General features: G+C 41.9%; 1 protein-coding gene and 2 non-coding genes across 3 annotated transcripts; all 3 read left to right on the forward strand.

Moving 5' to 3' along the window:
• Positions 1-71: 71 nt before the first annotated feature.
• Positions 72-19,731, forward strand: HSPA9 (heat shock protein family A (Hsp70) member 9). Its single transcript, XM_036239846.1, has 17 exons — positions 72-243; positions 1,625-1,683; positions 1,916-2,003; positions 3,232-3,413; positions 4,751-4,875; positions 5,379-5,452; positions 5,545-5,651; positions 6,707-6,869; positions 7,532-7,624; positions 11,764-11,973; positions 13,977-14,204; positions 14,955-15,059; positions 16,404-16,521; positions 16,943-17,037; positions 17,390-17,482; positions 18,544-18,684; positions 18,993-19,731. Exons 1-17 carry the CDS (start codon positions 163-165, stop codon positions 19,068-19,070), a joined length of 2,040 nt encoding a protein of 679 aa, XP_036095739.1. The 5' UTR covers positions 72-162; the 3' UTR covers positions 19,071-19,731.
• Positions 12,803-12,881, forward strand: LOC118616661. Its single transcript, XR_004956645.1, has one exon. It is a non-coding gene; the product is annotated as a small nucleolar RNA SNORD63 (small nucleolar RNA).
• Positions 14,557-14,626, forward strand: LOC118616662. The gene has a single exon (XR_004956646.1). It is a non-coding gene; the product is annotated as a small nucleolar RNA SNORD63 (small nucleolar RNA).
• Positions 19,732-19,925: the final 194 nt, after the last annotated feature.

Genomic DNA, 19,925 nt, shown 5'->3' on the forward strand with positions numbered 1-19,925 from the left:
GCCAGCACCTCAGTGGAAGAGTGGGCCTCCAGGCCCCAGCGACCAACCCCCGCCCTCTCCACCCCACGTGGTTGGAGGTTTCCAGAAGCGTTTCCACCGCCGCGCAGCTCACGGCTGTCCGAGTGACTTTTTGCTGCCTCGTACTCTCACCGTCTAGCCGCCATGATAAGCGCCAGCCGAGCCGCGGCATCTCGTCTTGTCGGCGCTGCAGCCTCCCGAGGCCCCAAGGTCTCCTGCCACCAGGTAAGAAACTGCCGGGCCTTCCCCCAGGGCTCCCGGCTCACTGTCTTGGGCCTTGGAGCAGCAGGCCGCGCGCCCTTTAGGGTCAGACCCTTTGGGAGAGATCAGGTAGGAAGGAAGGTAACGGTCCTTTTGTAATCAGCGCTGCCGGTTCAAGGTCTATTTCAGGGTTTTTCCTCCGTGCCTCGGGCTCTGCTGAGTCACACCCCTCACTAGCGTGCAGGCTTATTTCACGAAGTAGTGGATGGTGGTCTTGAGAGTCGGTCCTGTGACTTACTGGACAAGTTTGGCCTTGGGGACGAGAGACACAGTTCTTCTTCGGAGAAAACTGCTCCTCTAGTCTGTCTTTTCTCCTACGAATTAGAGATGATTGTCGTCTTCTGTGAAATACAGAGGGTGCAAGGACCCTGTCGCTATGATGAAATGAAGGAAGAACGCACCGTAATAAATCGAAAATCAAGCTTAGGTTCTTTTTCTTAAGAATGTTTATGTGTTAGTTTCCCAGAATCTTTGGGGTAAGATGGTTCTCTGTTACTTCAAAAAACGTAAGCACGTTAAGAAAAGGCAATGGTGCTTGTTACTATGTAATATCAGAAATATACATCATTGGAGAACTGGGTTAAAGGAATGCTTGGAAGTAGCCTGAGGTTAGGTCCTAACAGGTTTTTTTTAATCCTGGTTGGAGGCCACTCCTGAAAAAAATTTTTTTTCTGAACGGATTCCAGGGGATTCTAATCCTCTGTTTGAAGCAGTTGCTTGGCAGAGTCAGAGGAAATATCTCTAAATAACTTAAATTTATACTTGCAATACACGCTTATATATGTAGGGCTTAGGTGTACACTGCCCTTACAGTAAAATTGTGAGCTTTCTGAGTAGTATTTTGTAATGCAGTAATTCACAACTAGGGCAGTTTTGACTCCCCAAAGGACATTTGGCAATGCCTGAAGAAAATAGTGATTGGCACAACTTGGGGAGCCATGCTACTGGCTTTTGGTAATAGAGGCCCAGGATGCTGCTAAACATCCTTCAATGCACAGAAGAGCTCCCCTCCCACCCCCCCAATAATTATTTGGTTCAAAATCAATAGTGTCGAGGCTGAGAAACCATGTTGTAATGTAATTCAAGACCATCTTATATCTACTTACTTTTATCTATTTTTATCTGGCATATTTGGAAAACTTACACTTTATTTGCTCTTTCAGTACCACAGTGCCTCTTATACATGAAGTATGTTATAATCTCAGTATACTTTATACACAATAGTCACTCTGTTAAATAGAATGAAAGTCTCAAACTTTTGTTTGTTCTTCAGAAGAATAATTCGAACAACTCAAGTTTTCATGTGTAGTAATTGCTGATGTGATTTTTTTCCCCCCTTTTTTAGGATGGCTGGAATGGCCTAAGTCATGAGGCTTTTAGGATTGTTTCAAGGCGGGATTATGCGTAAGTGTAACTTCATTTTCTTTGAGAGGTAAATATTAAAGGCCAGAGCAGTGGTCTCTAAGTTTGTGATGAACCATTCTGCTCAGGAACAAATGACACATCTATGTTTAATTTCAGGTTATGTAATATGCCACTATTTCCACAGTATCCAATATTTTCTTATGTATTCCTGTAACCATTTTGGAGACCACTATTAAAATGATAACTGTAGCATTGTTTAAATGTCTTACAGATCAGAAGCAATCAAGGGAGCAGTTGTTGGTATTGATTTGGGTACTACCAACTCCTGTGTGGCAGTTATGGAAGGTAAACAAGCAAAGGTGAGAATGATGGGAAGCTCTGGTCATGTAATGGTAGCTAGTACCCAAGTTTTTAAGACTCTTGAGGTGAACCTTTGTGCTTAATTGCATGGTGCTGATAATTGAATGGATTTGACTCCTCAGGATTTAAGTGTATCCTTTGGGGCTATTAAGTTACCATTAGAACCCATTGGGATGACTTGCAGATAGATTACAGATTACTTCAGTTATCAATCCTGCACTTTTGTAAGTCAGTTGAACAAAGATTAGAGTTGCAGAAACAGTCTAGAAGCAAGTGGAGCTCCACATAACACATGGGCCACATCCGAAGTAAATCGTGTCCTTGGTGCTTTCTGCTCTGGTAGTCTGTTCTTCCAGAAGCCTCCCTACTCTTTTCATGAAACTTTTATTCCCATTAGTCTTAAGATTTAGAGCACCTGGGATTCTTGAGTTGCTTCTTGGCAATTTTTTTTAATATGCCTGAAACTTTTAGCCGTTACATAAAAAAAATGAGAAGTGGATTTAATTCCCCTGGAAGGAAAGATTACCTTGTCTGTGCATTAACTATGAAAGTGCTGATTTATATTTACAGTTGGTCCTCATTTATTGCAGTTAATCAGTTCCAGACTCTACCGCGATAGATGAATTTCCACGAAGTAGGATTCTTTATTTATATACAGTCGTCCCTCGCCACTTCACGTTTCGACTTCACTATAGCATGTAGGTGACTGTATTTGAACAAACCTCCATAGAGTGAGGCTGCAAAAGTTGAAGCGCGAAGTGGTGAGGGACGACTGTTCTGGGTTTTTTTTTATCCCTTCTGTAGTTTTTAGTTTCAAATTTCAACATAAAGGACTAAAGATATTCTATTTTTTTAATCCTCACTGGAGGGCATTTTTCTATTTATTTCATATGGGGGGTGCATATTGGTTGGTTGCCTCCTGCACAACCCCAACTGAGGCCAGGGACTGAACTGAAACTGAGGTACGTGCCCTTGACCAGAACCAAACCCGTGATTCTGGTTTACAAGCCGATGCTCTAACCGCTGAGCCAGACCGGCCAGGGCGAACTAAAGATATTTTAAACATTCACTGTTTCTAGTAGAAGGTACTTGGCTATGTTAGCATCCACAAAAGAAAAGCGTGCCCATCGGTACTATTCTTGAGCATTTGTTTTGTTTTGAATAATTGATAGAAAGGTTGTGGTGGTGACTGGAACCTCATTCTCTGTCTCGCTTTGTGTGTTTTAGGTGCTGGAGAATGCCGAAGGTGCCAGAACCACCCCTTCAGTTGTGGCCTTTACCACAGATGGTGAGCGACTTGTTGGCATGCCTGCCAAGCGACAGGCTGTCACCAACCCAAACAACACATTCTATGCCACCAAGCGTCTTATTGGCCGGCGATATGATGACCCTGAAGTCCAGAAAGACATGTGAGTAATAGCAAAAGCATAGTTATTTGCAAAGGCCACACAAGAATATTTTTAGTAGGATCCCTAGAACACCTTATCCTAGTAATTTTACGTGTCCCTTGGGGCAAGCCCTCTCCTGCCAAAGGGATGGCTCCTTCAAAAAACTAACTTTTACCTTCACAGATTACGTTTTTGCTGTGTTTAGACATGGTATATTAAGATTTGGCTAGTCGATTACTCAGCCGCGCTCGGGGTGGTACCGGCAGGGTTTGGGGGGTGGGTAGGGGGAGTGGCAATTAAAAAAAAAAAAGATTTGGCTAGTCATTCCTGAGCCATGTAAATTGGTGTTAAACTCATAAGGGAGATAGTGGCACAGGCTCTGTCATGTGCTGATCAGGTAACGTTGTAACATGTATCAATACTTCATTATTTTATTTTATTTTTTTTATCCTCACCCGAGGACATTTTTCCATTTTTTGTTCAGGTAGAGTAGGAGGGGGAGAGAGGAACAGAGAGAGAGAGAAACATCGACGTGAAGGGACACATCGAGTGGCTGCCACCCGCACGACTGACCAGAGCCGGGGACAAACTGCAACCGAGGTACATGCCCTTAGCGGGAACTGAACCCGGGTCTCTCCGGACCGCAGGCCAACGCTCTAACCGCTGAGCCAAACCGGCCAGGGCTCATTATTTTTTTATGGCCAAATAATATTGCATCGTATGGATATATACTACATTTTGTTTATCCATTTACTAGTTAATGGACATTTGTGTTGTCCACTTTTTTGTTAATCCTCACCTGAAGATGTTTTTTCATTGATTTTTTTGTAGATAGAGTGGAAGGGAGGGAGAGAGAGAAACATTGATGTGAGAGAGAGGCATCCATTGGTTGCCTCCCACACAACCCCAACTGAGGCCAGGGATCAAACCTGTAACCCAGGTCTATGGGCTGACACTCTGACCGCTGAGCCAAACTGGCCAGGGCTGTTTCCATGTTTTAGCTGTTATAAATAACACTACCATAAATACTTGCATACAGGCTTTTGTGTGGTCATGTTTTCATTTTTCTTGGCTAGACAATTAGTAATGGAATTTCTGGGTCCTGTAGTGATAACTAATTGTTTTCCAAAGCAGCTGTATAAATCTTTTGTTTGATGGGAAGTAAAGAATGTTCAGGTTTCATCAGGATGTTTTGACATGTTAATGTTTACTTTCTAAAGGGTTTCATTAAATGAATTTCCGAAGTTCTCATTGGCCGTGGATCTCTTGAGATGGAGGGTGGACATTTGTGGTGTATGGTAACCTTGTCATGGTAGATTGTACTGGCATGTTTTTTCAAATACAATTTTGTCTTGCAGTAAAAATGTTCCCTTTAAAATTGTTCGTGCCTCCAATGGTGATGCCTGGGTTGAAGCTCATGGAAAACTCTATTCTCCAAGTCAGATTGGAGCATTTGTGTTGATGAAGATGAAAGAGACTGCTGGTGAGAAGTTTTAGTTTACATCTGGGAAAATTCTGAACACTGGGTGATTTCTCTGAGATCACTAGCTTTTGTACCCATGTCCCTTAGATGAGTCTGGTGGCTTTTATACAGAAAACCTAAAAATAACTAAAATTGGTTGCTCTTCATACTTTCTCTGCAGATTGAATACATCTTCCAAGTTTTCTTAATGCTGGCTTTCTTGTTTCTTTTTCCCAGTAGGGGAGTAGTGTATTGAAAGCCAAAAGACTACACGTTAAGCTTAAATCATTCTATTTGGTGAACTTTGACTAAAGTGTTGGAAGTGAGATCTTCGGTTTTTAATCAGTCTTTAATTGGAGTATTTTCACAAGGTAGTATTAGATCCTAACATGCTGAAAAAATTGATGAGTGATTTTTGTGCTTCCAAGAGGATGACACAGGTTGTTGGGCCATATTGGTAATTATGTTACCTATTTCATCTGACAGAATTTCATGATTGGATTTATTTCTTCATTCTTTTCCAGAAAATTACCTGGGGCATGCAGCAAAAAATGCTGTGATCACAGTCCCAGCTTATTTTAATGACTCTCAAAGACAGGTGAGTCCATTAGCATTTTTATTTAGGAAATTGGTGGTATTTGGGACACAAAGGTGGAAAATACTTTTTTCTTTTTCTTTTTTTTTTTTAAGGCCACTAAGGATGCTGGCCAGATAGCTGGACTGAATGTGCTTCGGGTGATTAATGAACCCACAGCTGCTGCTCTGGCCTATGGTCTAGACAAATCTGAAGACAAAATGTAAGTCTGTACAGTAAACTCCACCAAGACTTATCCTAGTTCATCGTCTTGATTTCATAGTCATTGATCTTTGTATTCAGACTAAAAATATACTACCTTGATGTTCTTCAGGGCTGTGTAGTCTTTGTTTTTATTAATTTTAAGACCATTTTTGTTTGTTTACTTTTCCCCCCTGTGGACTGGTCTAAATGGGGTCATTTTTTTACCCTCTGTGGGATGTATGTTGGCAGGTATTTTTCCAAAGTGGTTGAATACTGTCAGTTTTGCTTTTAAATGAATTTATTTCATTCCTACTGAATGTAAACTTTACACGTAGCTGTTAGGGCCATATGTTAATGCAAATGTCACTTATGCAGTTATCAGATTTCATAATAATTGTACTTTGGGGAAAATAGCCACGTTTATATTAATTTAATTATTGAAATAGCCCTGGCCGGTTTGGCTAAGTGGTTAGAGCGTTGACCTACACACTGAGGGGTCATGGGTTTGATTCCCAGTTAAGGGCATGTACCTGAGTTGCAGGTTCAATCCCCAGGCCCTGGTCAGGATTGTATTCAGTGTGTTTCTGTCACGTCAATGTTTCTTTCTCTTCCCTCCCTTCCTGTCTAAAAGTCAATGAAAGCCCTGGCCGGTTTGGCTCAGTGGTTAGAGTGTCGCTCGCGGTCCAGAGAAACCCAGGTTCTGTTCCCACTAAGGGGACGTACCTCAGTTATATTTTTGTCCCCGGCCCCGGATGGGGTCGTGTGGGTGGCAACCACTCAATGTGTGTCTCGTGTTGATGTTTCTCTCTCTTCCTCCCTTTCTCCCTTCTGCTCTGTCTGAAGATAAGTGCAAAAAATCCTCGGGTGAGGATTTAAAATAAAAAAATAAAAAAGATCTTAAAAGTCAATGAAAAAATACTCTCAGGTGAGGATTAACCAAAAAAAATAATAAAAAGAAGAAATATATAGTGGCATAGCTCCAGCATGTGCTAGTCAGATATGTTTTCAGGGTTTGACCATGTTATAGCGTGTATCAGTACTTTTGTTCCTTAAGGTTTTCTTTTTACTTTCTAGCATTGCTGTATATGATTTAGGTGGTGGAACTTTTGATATTTCTGTCCTGGAAATTCAGAAAGGAGTATTTGAGGTGAAGTCCACCAATGGAGACACTTTCTTAGGTGGTGAAGACTTTGACCAGGCCTTGCTACAACACATTGTGAAGGAGTTTAAAAGAGAGGTTAGTTACTGGTGTGGTTAATATGTAGACATCGGCATAGTGAGACTTTCCTTGTTCAGAATGCTGCCCTGAGTAGAGCACTGAAATATTTGTATTTCAGTTTCATGGTTGGACTGAACTGTTCTGGTTATTGTAGATTCAGATTGAGAATAAACAACAGATTGAAAGGACATGGCACTCTTATTGAAAAAGGAATTCTGGAAACTCCTTTTTTGAGCTACAATCCTATAGCTGAAAGAACTGAGATCAGTTCAGCCCTCTGACTCCAGGCACAGATAGCTTTTTTTGTTGTTGTTAATTTGTTTTTATTGACTTCAGAGAGAGAGATGGAAACATCGTGATGAGGGAAACATCGATGGCTGCCTCTTGCACACCCCCCACTGGGATCGAGCCTGAAACCTAGGCATGTGCCCTGATTGGGAATTGAACCGGGGACCTCCTGGTGCACAAGTTGATGCTCAACCCCTGAGCAACGTCAGCCGGGCACAGATAGCTTGTTCAAAGTAGGTTATCTTTTCCTTACAGCTTTTTAAAGGTAGTAAGTAATTTATCTTTGTTTATAAAATTATGGCTCTGTTTTGTGTTGTTAACAGCTTACCACTGCGATTTTAAGAGTATTTATCACCTCATTAATACTAGTGTCGTGTGCCTTCACTTTGTAGACGGGAGTTGATTTAACCAAAGACAACATGGCTCTTCAGAGAGTTCGGGAAGCTGCTGAGAAGGCTAAATGTGAACTGTCCTCATCTGTGCAGGTGAGATATGGACAAATCCAAGCAGTCTTGGTGGATCTTTTCAGCCTGAGCTTACTTGAATGGCATAATCTAATTACCTTAAAGTTTTCTGGTTGGTGGTAAAAAAAACCTTTCCATTAGCAAAGGTGTAGTTGTTTTTGTTTTGTTTTTTTAATAGGTGAGCTAAATTTATTAACCATCCAAAACAGGTTATGTATACTGGTGCTAAAATCTAGACTAGCAGTGTGCAAAATTATAATTGCTAACTTGTAAATACTAGGAAACTTTCAGGACTGCTACTGTCTTCATTTAACTCAAGATACCTCTTTGTGTGAGTCTCTGATTGTTTCTCGTTTAATTATTTGGATCACTTAATCTAGAGAGTAAGCTTTGAAGCTTAAGCTGGCTGCAGGCTGGGGTTTATACACCTGAGCAGGTTTTTCCCTTGGTATCACATTTGCTCAGCATCAGTTTAAAGTGTCAGTTTGTGCTGCTTCGTTTCATTTCTGAGAGGGGAAGCTTCACTTTGCTTTACTCACTGAGAATAGAATTATAGAAAACATGTTAGGTCCTGGTCAGAGACAAAACAAAACGGAAGGCAGGAGATTTAATTTTGGGTTCTTGGGTGCCAGCAGAGAAGCAGAGCCTCTGACTACTTTGGTGTTAGTTTGATTACCCACTGGGAAGAGAAGAGGTATTTAACTTCAATACTTCATTCAGGTCTCACCTAAGGATATTTTTCCATTGATTTTTTTTTTTTAATAGAGTGGAAAAGAGGGAGGGAGAGAGCGAGAAACAAACATTGACTTGAAAGAGACACATCCACTGGCTGCTTCCCCCACGACCCTGACCAGGGATGGGATCGCACTTGTAACCCAGGCACATGCCCTTGACCAGGAATTGAACCCATGACCCTTTGGTCCACAGGCCAACACTCTAACTGCTGAGTCAAACCTGCCAAGGCTTTTTTTTTTTTTTTTTTCTTTTTAAATCCTCACCTGAGAACATTTTTGCATTTATCTTCCAATAGAGGGGGAGGGAGGAAGAGAGAGAGAGAAACATCGATGTGAGAGAGAGACATTGACTGGTTGCCACCCACACAACCCCAACCAGGGCCAGGGACAAACTGCAACTGAGTTACATGCCCTTAGCGGGAACTGAACCTGGGTCTCTCTGGTCCAAGGGCCCACGCTGTAACTGCTGAGCAAAACCGGCCAGGGCCTAAGGCTTTTTTTTTTTTTAATCTTTACCTGAGGATATTTTTCTATTGATTTTTAGATAGAGTTGGCGAGGGAGAGAAACATCAATGTGAGAGAGACAACATGGATGGTTGTCTCCTGCATAGCCCTGATCAGGGCCGCGGTATCAAACCTGCAACCCAGGTACATGCCCTTGACCCGGAATTGAACCCGAGACCCTTCAGTCCTCTAGCCCATGCTGGAACCACTGAGCCAAACCAGCCAAGGCAGGAATTTTTTTTTTTTTTTTTTAAGTAGCATTGAGGTGTGACTAAGTTGTACAAAGTCGCCCCTGATGTTGATGGTGTTGCTTCATTTCCTGCTATTGTACAGAGAAGCATAACTTTGCAACAAGATGATGGGTAGGGTTGGGGTAGAAATATTGTGGTACTGCCAGAGAATAGCTTATAATTCTTCCCAGGGGTCTGACACTTTTTGGAGAGAGAGGTTGGTTGGTTTTAGTGTAGCTATATAGTAAATCCTCACTTAACGTCATCAATAGGTCCTGCGACTTCAAGCACAATGTTGTATAAGGAATCTAGTTTTACCATAGGCTAATTGATATAAACAATAGTTAAATTCCTATGACATCTCATCAATGTTATGACAAAATGTCGTTATTCAACGATCTACTGTATTCTATTGATGCATTTGGGTTGTTTTCCAGCATTTTGCCATTATAGCAAGGTATATTGAGCATCCTTGTACATTAACATTTGTGCATCTGTGGTTGTTGATCTGTAGGATAAATTCTGAGAAACAGTACTCTAATGTAGTTTAGTGTAGTGTAGGAGGTGGACATTATTCAGAACATGATACTAAGTGTCAAACCAGAAGTAATGTGATGTAGAGGTTGAGTGTCTCTACAAGTAGACTGCTGAGGTTCAGGTCCTATTTCACCACTTGTTTGACCTTAGTCGCACATTTTTGTCTTATCTATAAAATAAGATAATAGTGCTGTTTTCCCCTTTAGAGTTGCAAGGATTACTAAATTCATGCATATATGTAATGTGCTTAGGACAGCATGTACTAAATAGTAAGTACTCTAAATGTCAGCTATTATTAATGTAGTAAAAAGCAAAGTTAGGTCCTGTCCGGTTTGGCTCACAGTTAGAGCATCAGTGCTCAGGAGGCAGCCAATCAATGTCTGTCTGTCTCTCTCTCTTTCTCTCTCTCCCTCCCCCTCACCCTCTCTCCCTCTCCCCTCCTCTCTCCCTCCCTCCCACTCTATCTGACGATAAATGGAAAAATATCCTCAAGTAAGGATTTTTTTAAAAAGGGCAAAGTTAGTTCTGACAGTTGACAGAGGTATTTAACATAGCAAGGAAAGCTTCTGAAAGATGAGTTAATCAGGAAATGAAAATGGGTCAAGTATGCAGCACTGGGTTGAAGACCTGAGAAGGGGTCAGTGTGGCTAAAGTACATACAGGCAGGGGGAGCATGGGACAGGAGGCTAGGGGCTTTATAGATTTGTGATTTAGTGTCTATCCTGAGATGAATGAGTAGAAACCACTGAAAACTTCATGTGGGGCCAGTAAAATGGTCATATTTGGGTTTATGAAAAGTGCTTTGGCTGAGGTGAAGTTTTGTTTTCAGTGGGGAGGGGTTCTGTGGCAGAGGGCAGCCTGAATGGATATGGGAAATCACTGGGAGGCTATTGTAGTACACCAGATGGTGAGAGGGAGGATTTGGACTTGAGTGTTATAGGGAGAGAGATTTGGATTTGACAAAGGTGAAGAACAAAACTGATGAACGAGTTCTATGGAGTTGAGAATCCTGAAGTTCTTTAGGTTGTTATTTACTTACAGCATACAGAACTACACTTATATAGTAGCCACGTGTGAATATTTAAAATTAAACACAATTTTTAAATTCTGTTCCTCAGTTGTGCTAGCTGTATTTTAGGAGCTCTGTGATAAGTAGCTATAGTGGCTGCTGAATTGAACAACATGGATTATAGAACATTAACATTGTCACAGAAAGTTCTATTGGATCATATTGGTATGGATGATTAAATTCTATTTTCTGATTTGGGTTATTGACATTTTGCAAAAAAAGGAAATTGTCAATAGTGTTCTTTAAGGCAATACCCAGTAATACTATTTCTACAGAAGGTGTGTTGTTACAATTAAGCATTTAATAGGCCCCGGGGGCTTTACCTGAGGAAAGGTAGTTAAGGATTTGCTCCCCTTAGTCTTTTTTTTCTTTATTGATTTTTAGAGAGGGAGAGAGAGAGAGAAACATCAATAAGAGAAAATATTGATTAGCTGCCTCCTGCATGCCCCCCCACTGGGGATTTGGCCCACAACCTGGGCATGTGCCCTGACTAAGAATCGAACCAGTGACCTCTTGGTGCATGGGTCAATGCCCAACCAGTGAGCTACACCATCTGGGTCCTTGTAATTCTCTTTAAGCATTTCTATTGTTTATAGCTTTCTAATCTTCTTTCTGAAACTTAAAACTTTGGCTTGGTGGCAGGTTGTTTGGTTCAGAGCATACCTTTTAAGATTGTTGGTAAAAAGCAGTAATGTGGTTCTTCATATACAGGGTGGGGCAAAAGTAGGTTTATAGTTGTTTGTATGGAAAATAATACAATAATTAATAAAGAATATAGGAATAAGCCGTTTCGTGTTCTCAACAACTGTAAATCAACTTTTCCCCCACCCTGGGTTACAGAACATTTCTCCATCTTCTGAAGATGGCTTTTTCCTGCTTCTCTCCTCTGTTCTTCATTGTTTAATAATAGATTCTGTAGTGTTTACTTTTGTGAAGGTAAGGGGTTGATTCTTAAAGAGTCACTGTCTGTAGTGACTATCCTTTAAAGTAGTTGTGACCACTGTGGCATTCAAAGTCTTCCGGTACTACAGTATTTAATTGAATAAAGAAACTTCACCACTACTGGTTTTTCTGCTTCCTTTACAGACTGACATCAACTTGCCATATCTTACAATGGATGCTTCTGGACCTAAGCATTTGAATATGAAGCTGACCCGGGCTCAGTTTGAGGGGATTGTTGTTGATCTAATCAGGAGGACCATCGCCCCATGCCAAAAAGCCATGCAAGATGCAGAAGTCAGCAAGAGTGACATAGGAGAAGTGATTCTTGTCGGTGGCATGACTAGAATGCCCAAGGTATGGATGGACCCGTGGAATTCTCAACATGGAGGGTAGAGAGGACCAGCACGTGTTTTCTTGGGACAGATGGCTTATGGTGTATAGGGACATGAATATGTGGCCTTTCTTCCACTGTAATGCTGAAAGGAGGATGAATTTGTGCCTAACTAAAGAGTACTTTTCAGCCTCTTTTTATTTATTATTATTATTTTTTTATTCTCACCAGAGAATACTTTTCCATTTTTTGTACAGATAGGGTGGGAGGGAGAGAGAGGAAGGGAGAGAGAGAAACATCGACCTGAAGGGACACATCGAGTGACTGCCACCCACATGACCAACCAGGGCCGGGGACAAACTGCAACCGAAGTACGTGCCCTTAGCGGGAACCGAACCCTGGTCTCTCCGGACCGCAGGCCAACGCTCTAACCGCTGAGCCAAACTGGCCAGGGCTCAGCCTCTTTAAAATTGAAAGGTATAACAAAAAGTATTAGGAAGGACACAATGTCTTTGGGGTGGTGGCAGGGAGACTCCTGAAGAATTTTTAGGATTGAACATATGCGGTCAGAGATAGCTTAAAACTTTAATACTGCCCTGGCCAGTGTGGCTAGGTTGATTGCTGGTTCAATTCCCGGTCAGGGCATATGCCTGGGTTACAGGCTTGGTCCCCTGTAAGGGGCATGTAGGAGGCAGGTGATTGATGTTTCTCTCTCTCCCTCTCCTTTCCTCTCTCTGAATGTGTGTGTGTGTGTGTATCAAAACTGTGTTATTAGCCTCTGTGGAGCAATTTTGTACATGTGCCTTTTCAGCATAGTAGGGCTTTCTAATTGTATTTCTTCAATAGAGATTTGTGCAGTGGTGCATTTATTCTATTCATCAACACATCATTCTGAAAAGACAGGTGTGCGGAAAGGTAATGACTGAGTACAGAACCTGTTGAGGATGCAATTCTCTTTTTTTTAATGATTTTTTTTTTCTCTCTCTCATTGATTTTAGAGGGAGAGAGAGAGAGAACATTGATTGGCCACCTTCTGCATGCCCCTCACTGGGGGTTTGGTCCACAACCTGGGCATGTGCCCTGACTGGGAATCAAACCGGTGACCTTTTGGTGCATGGTTTGGCGCTCAGCCACTGAGCCACACCAGCTGGGCTGAAGATGCAATTCTTTATAGCTTTCATAGAATTATCTTGGGCCTTGATATTTCCCTAATTGTTTGAGTATGTGGGCCTAGGAAAATACACACAGAATAAATCTGGAGAGAAAAAGGAGGCTTCGGACCAGGAGGATATCTCTGTGTTAACAAATTATCCCAGATGCTATTTAAGTAGCACTTTTTCCTAGCATTAGTTTGGGGAGGGGGGAACATGTTTTGTCTTAGTACCCGTGTTGTCATTTTATGACCACCGCACCATTTCTTCTAAGCTGGTTTTTAGTTGCTATGTAGAAGAGGACTTGGACTATACAGTTTCTAAGTCCCCGTGCCTTGCACCCTCTTTTTTTTTTTTTTTTAATTGATTTGTTGTTAATATTAGAGAGAGAGCAACATTGATTCGAAAGCGAAACATCAGTCGGCTGCCTCCTGCACACTACCCAGGCATCAAGCCCACAACCTAGGCACGTGCCCCGAGCGGAAATCGAACCGGCAACTTTTCAATGTACAGGATAGGATGACAGCCAACCAACTGAGCCACACTGGCCAGGGCTGCACCCTCTGTTTCTAATTTAATGTGTTGTAGGGGAAACCAGATAACAAACTTAGACAACTTCTTCCCAAATTTAAAAGGGCTATGAATGACATATATGAGTCAACTTATATGAGTGCTACTACCTATGTGATACAGTCAGATCATTAACAAGAATTCAACTATGAAATACTAGTGATTTGAGGGAAATTCTTGGATCTGAAGCAACCTATCCTATGATTTGCCTAGAGTCTTGGGACACACATGGGTTCTTTCTCCCCTTCTTGGGCAGTTAGGTGCTTTGAGTAGTGGATAACAGGTTCTCTTTTCTTGATGCTCAGGTTCAGCAGACTGTGCAGGATCTCTTTGGTAGAGCCCCAAGTAAAGCTGTTAATCCTGACGAGGCTGTAGCCATTGGAGCTGCCATTCAGGGAGGTGTTTTGGCTGGTGATGTCACAGATGTGTTGCTCTTGGATGTCACTCCCCTTTCTTTGGGTATTGAGACTCTGGGAGGTGTATTTACCAAACTTATCAACAGGAACACCACTATTCCAACTAAGAAAAGCCAGGTAAGAGCCTCCCCTTCCTACCTTGTCACAAGAAATGCTGGGTTCTGTGAGGCATGTGATTGCAGCCACTTTTGTGAGCTTTTCTTGGAAAACTTCGTTTTTTAAGTTACCCAAAAAGGCCTCATCACCTGGGACTAAATTCTTTAAACTCTTCTGTTCTCAAAGGCAATATAAAGAGTGGCCTGGCCAAGACACTGCAAGTGCTTCTGTTAGGGGTGAAGGATGAATGTCCTGAGATGCCAAGTAGGGCTATTTAGACAATGACTTGGGTCTTGGATTAAGAATTATTTTCTGACTTTCCCAATTTTTATGGTTTTTTGTTTTTGTTTTTTAATTGGCTATTGCTATATTTGTGCCGTGATGTTATCATCAACACATCATTCTGAAGAAAAGTGTGTGATGACTTCCTGTGACTGAGCACAAAATACGTATTTTATCTCTGACCTGTTTCCCTGGATGAGCATGTTTCAGCATCTCGTTTTTTTTTTTGCTTGTTCTCTTGCGGCCTTCTGTGCCAATGCTGCATCTTTGTACAATTCATTTGCTTAGCAGAAACAATAGCTATTGCATGCCTTTTTGCTGTGCTAATCCTTCTCCTTTTCCCAACAAAGACATAACATTTTGTTCTGAAAATGTTGTACATTAGGACTCTTCTAATGTTGCAGTGTGAGTTTCTTTCTTTGGCTTGTACTTTGCGTAATGGGAATGATTTAATTAGACTACCAACCCGGAAAGTTTCTTTTTCCCTAGGTGTTTTCTACAGCCGCTGATGGTCAGACTCAAGTGGAGATTAAAGTGTGTCAGGGTGAGAGAGAGATGGCTGGAGACAACAAACTTCTTGGACAGTTTACTTTGGTGGGTATTGGGAATCCTAAATATGCTCCTCATTCTTTTTTTATTGTAAAGTTAGACTGTATTTTAACCCCTATTAATATTTCTATAAACTGCTGAAAACACATAATCTGTTATCTTAACATAGTGTACATACAGATTCAGCAACTGGATAACCCTTGCCTTCAGTTTTTGCCTGAAAGTCTCACTTGTGCCTTATGAACTTTAAGAATATTAGCCCTGGCCGGTTTGACTCAGTGGTTAGAGCGTTGGCCCGCAGACCAGAGAGTCCCAGGCTCGGTTCTCGCTAAGGGCATGCACCTTGGTTGCAGTTCGTCCCCGTCCCCCGATGGGGTCTTGTGGGTGGCAGCCACTCGATGTGTCTCTCTCATATTGATGTCTCTCTCTCTCTCTCTTCCTCCCTTTCTCCCTCTGCACTATCTAAAGATAAATGCAAAAATGTCCTCTGGTGAGGATAAAAATATATATATATTATAAGTAGCCCAGCTGGTATGGCTCAGTGGATTGAGCATCGTCTCATGGACTGAGGTCCCGGTTTGATTCCCAGTTGGGGCACATGCCTAGGTTGTAGGCTCGATCCCCACTGCAGGGCGTGCAAGAAGGAGGCAGCTGATCGATGTTTCTCTCTCATTGATGTTTCTCTCTCTCGCTCTAAAAATATCAAAACTTTTTTTTTTTTTTTTATCCTCACCCGAGGACATTTTTCCATTTTTTGTTCAGGTAGAGTGGGAGGGAGAGAGAGGAAGAGAGAGAGAGGGAAACATCGATGTGAAAGGGACACATCGAGTGGCTGCCACCCACACAACCGACCAGGGCCGGGGACAAACTGCAACAGAGGTACGCGCCCTTAGCGGGAACCGAACCTGGGTCTCTCAGGACCGCAGGCCGACGCTCTAACCGCTGAGCCAAACCGGCCAGGGCTCAAAACATTTTTAAGACAAAAGAATATTATAAGTATATAAGAGACAGGGAAGTGTTTGTAGACAATGCTAATTAGGAGAAATTTCTGGTTACTAATTTAAGAGACATTTTAGCATCACTTTTTGGTTCTTAATAAGATGAACAATAATGTGATTTGCTCTTATTATTCATTGTGTCCCCGAGTACATATAGCCATTGTGATTACTTGGTATAGCCAACCTTCACTGGTATGAACCCTGTTTATTTTAGGTAGCAGTAGAAGCACTGTGTTTACTTACAAACTTGTTTTTGTACATTTATATAAGTGAAGCTATAGCTTGTTCCTCCCTGGAATCAAGTGACTTATTCCCCAGAATACTGCATAGGTTTAAAACTAGAGCGCTGGACCTCTTTGTGAGAGGAACTTAATTTGTTTGTTTGTTTTAGATTGGAATTCCCCCAGCCCCTCGTGGGGTCCCTCAGATTGAAGTTACATTTGACATCGATGCCAATGGAATTGTACATGTTTCTGCCAAAGATAAGGGCACAGGACGTGAGCAACAGAGTAAGTGTTCCTATCAGACAGTCAGAATGAAGTAAGGGACCTTGGAGTTCCTTTCTGTTGGGAATTAGACCCTTTAGGTTGTGCATATCTTTTCTGCCAGCCTCTGGGGGATGATGAGTCCTTTGCCCCTCTTCTCTTTAGTTATCAGATTCATATTAACAGATGTGTTTATTCCAAAAATAGGCAAGCACACTGAGCCTCTGGATTGCTGAGCCAAAAGTTTTAGCAGACAGGCAGGATAGTTGGTGTTTGTATATATCAGACCTTGATTTCCTTCTGCCTATTATAGGACAACAGGATATTCCTCTTTATAATTTACATCAAGGTTGGCTATTCTGAGCAGGAATATTATTTTTAATACAATAGAGGATGAGACATCATTTTACATGAGAAATAACGAAATGCTTTCTTTTCGCTACAGTTGTGATCCAGTCTTCCGGTGGGTTAAGCAAGGATGATATTGAAAATATGGTTAAAAATGCAGAGAAGTATGCGGAGGAAGACAGGCGAAAGAAGGTGATTAGTACTTTCTGCCTTTTCAGCTGGGACATGAAAGTGGGAGTTCAACATTTGTCATTGATCTTATATTTTCTGTTACCCTCAGTCTATCCCTTCTCCCCATTTGCTGATAGCTTACGTGGAATGTCTTTATTATTTATTCCTAGTCTTCTCATTTCAGTTATTATGTTATAAAATCTAGCTGAAATTTCTCATAGACATCTCAGACTACCTCACACCAGCCAAAGTGATTTCTCCCTCTTACTGTTTTCACTCTGTAACTATATGCAACAGTCAGCATGTTGTTTCTCAGTGAGGACCTTCAGCCAAAGAATTGATTGGGAAGTTTTCAATTTCTATTGTCTCTTAGGAACGAGTTGAAGCAGTTAATATGGCTGAAGGAATCATCCATGATACAGAGAGCAAGATGGAAGAATTTAAGGACCAATTGCCTGCTGATGAGGTGAGCCCTCTTTTATAATAGAATAGCTCAAGAAGTTGGGAGGCATTGTCACCAATGTAAATGCAGTTTGTCTGTATGGGGTTTTTGTTTTTTTGGGGTTTTTTGTTTGAATTTTAGAGCATGTTTATTAAAACTGGGGACAGGGAAACAAGGAAAGACCTAGGATAACAGGAAAGAGGGACTAGGTGGAAAAATGAGCCTAGGCTGGGCTGCTTTGGCTCGCTAAGAAGTCAGAGAAAAGGGGGCCTTGGGGACAGGTTTAGGGGGTTTGCCCAGGAGGAACTGCAGCTGCCCATGTGATTTCTTAGAGTTTAGGGGATGTGTGCCTGTGGGAGGGGAAGGTGGGGAGGGGAAGGGGAAGAGAAAGGCATTGGCCTGCTCCCCAGAGGGAGGGCTCAGTGTATGGGTCTTGATAGGAATTAAGTTTTTAAAAGTTTCTGAGCCCTGGCTGGTTTGGCTCAGCGGGTGAGCATTGGCCTGCGGTCCCGAGAGACCCGGGTTCGGTTCCCGCTAAGGGCACATACCTCAGCTGCAGTTTGTCCCCGGCCCTGGTTGGGTTGTGCGGGTGGCAACTACTCGATGTGTCCCTTTCACATCGATGTTTCTCTCTCTCTCTCTCTCTCTCTCTCTCTCTCTCTCTTCCCCTCCCACTCTATCTGAACAAAATATCCAAAAATGTCCTTGGGTCAGGATAAGATTTAAAAAAAAAAAAAAAAAAGTTTCTGAATATTACTGCTTCATATAATAGGATAAGAAACCCAAAAAAGTCCTGGCCAGTTTGGCTCAGCAGTTAGAGCATTGGTCTGCAGTCCAGCGAGACCCGGGTTCGGTTCCCACTAAGGGCACATACCTTGGTTGCAGTTTGTCCCTGGCCCTGGTTGGGTTTTGCGGGAGGCAGCCACTCGATGTGTCCTTTACACGTCAATGTTTCGCTCTCTCTCTCTCTCTCTTCCTCTCTCTCCCTTCCACTCAATCTGAACAAAAAATGGTAAAATGTCCTCAGGTGAGGATATTAAAAAAAAAAAAAAAAGTGAGGGTTTTTGTTTCATTTTGTTTTTAAGTGCAACAAGCTGAAAGAAGAGATTTCCAAAATGAGGGAGCTCCTGGCTCGAAAAGACAGTGAAACTGGAGAAAACATAAGGCAGGCAGCATCTTCCCTTCAGCAAGCATCATTGAAGCTCTTCGAAATGGCATACAAAAAGGTACAAGGAAGGACTAAAGGGGTTTTGCTGAATGACTATTTCCTTCTCACTTGATCTTGATGTAACTGCTCTTGATTATTCTCCCTGGTGGCTCCCTACATAGCTATTTATAGAACTGGGAGTGTTGAAAATACCCTTTTTTCTTCTTGACTCTACTTTTCAAGGGAGGGTAAGGTCAAAGGGAAGGGGTGGCAGAAACCACCAATAATGTATGGGGGAGGAAGGGGTGTGGAATAGGCAGGATATGGCTCCAGAGGGCAAACTGTCAGCCTTAACATTAGAGTGATTGTCAAATGTTTTCTTAACAGATGGCCTCTGAGCGAGAAGGCTCTGGAAGTTCTAGCACTGGGGAACAAAAGGAAGACCAAAAAGAAGAGAAACAGTAGTAAAACTAAACTTAGGAGCCACGGGACAACATATTACAACGCTTGGGAGTGAAGGGACTTCCTGAGCAGAAATGGGCAAACTTCAGTCTTTTACTGTGTTTTTGCAGTATTCTATATATAATTTCCTTAATATGTAAATCTAGTGACTGTTAGCTAATGATCTTTTAATGAGTGATAATTCCACTAGTACAATGTTCTTTCCCTAGCCTGTCATTTTTCAGCTGCACATAAAGGGGAAGAAGGTGATTTATTGATTATAAAGACTTAACATTGTTTTGTGCTGAAATAGCTGTATATCCAAGGGGTGAAACCATCCCACCCACAACAATGAAGGTAGTCAGTCACAGACCTGGAATAAAACCATCTGGGGATAAGATTTCTTAAGTGCTGCCATACCATACCCTGTGTGTACGTGGGATCCTTCTGCTGAGGCCTTGCAAGGCAAGCCAGCCGTGCTGCATTCAGAGTAGAACACAGGAAGCTAGATCAATGGAAAACTAAGTTAAGTATGTTAGATACAGCTTTTAAAACAAGGTAATAAGGCTTCCTGATTTTCCTATGGCATACTTTTATAAGCTGCCTTCTGGACTTTGGCACCTGTATCCTTATTTTTGATCCATTCTAAAATTTTTTTTTTTTAATAAATATGAAAAGCATCTTGTTCTCGTTTGTGAGGGGTGAGGCTCTGAGATTTAGTTTTCAGAATGTGACATGAATCATACTTTCCAGTTTCCTGACCTAGGATCATTCAGGTGAAACACAGGATTTGGAAGGGCTGATAGAATGAAATATGCATTGTCACCAAGGACAAGTCTGGGTCTGAAGTTTTTGTTAGAGCCCCGTGCTAAAAGTCTA

This window comes from Molossus molossus, unplaced genomic scaffold (assembly GCF_014108415.1).
Source record: "Molossus molossus isolate mMolMol1 unplaced genomic scaffold, mMolMol1.p scaffold_m16_p_4, whole genome shotgun sequence".
Classification (NCBI taxonomy): domain Eukaryota; kingdom Metazoa; phylum Chordata; class Mammalia; order Chiroptera; family Molossidae; genus Molossus; species Molossus molossus.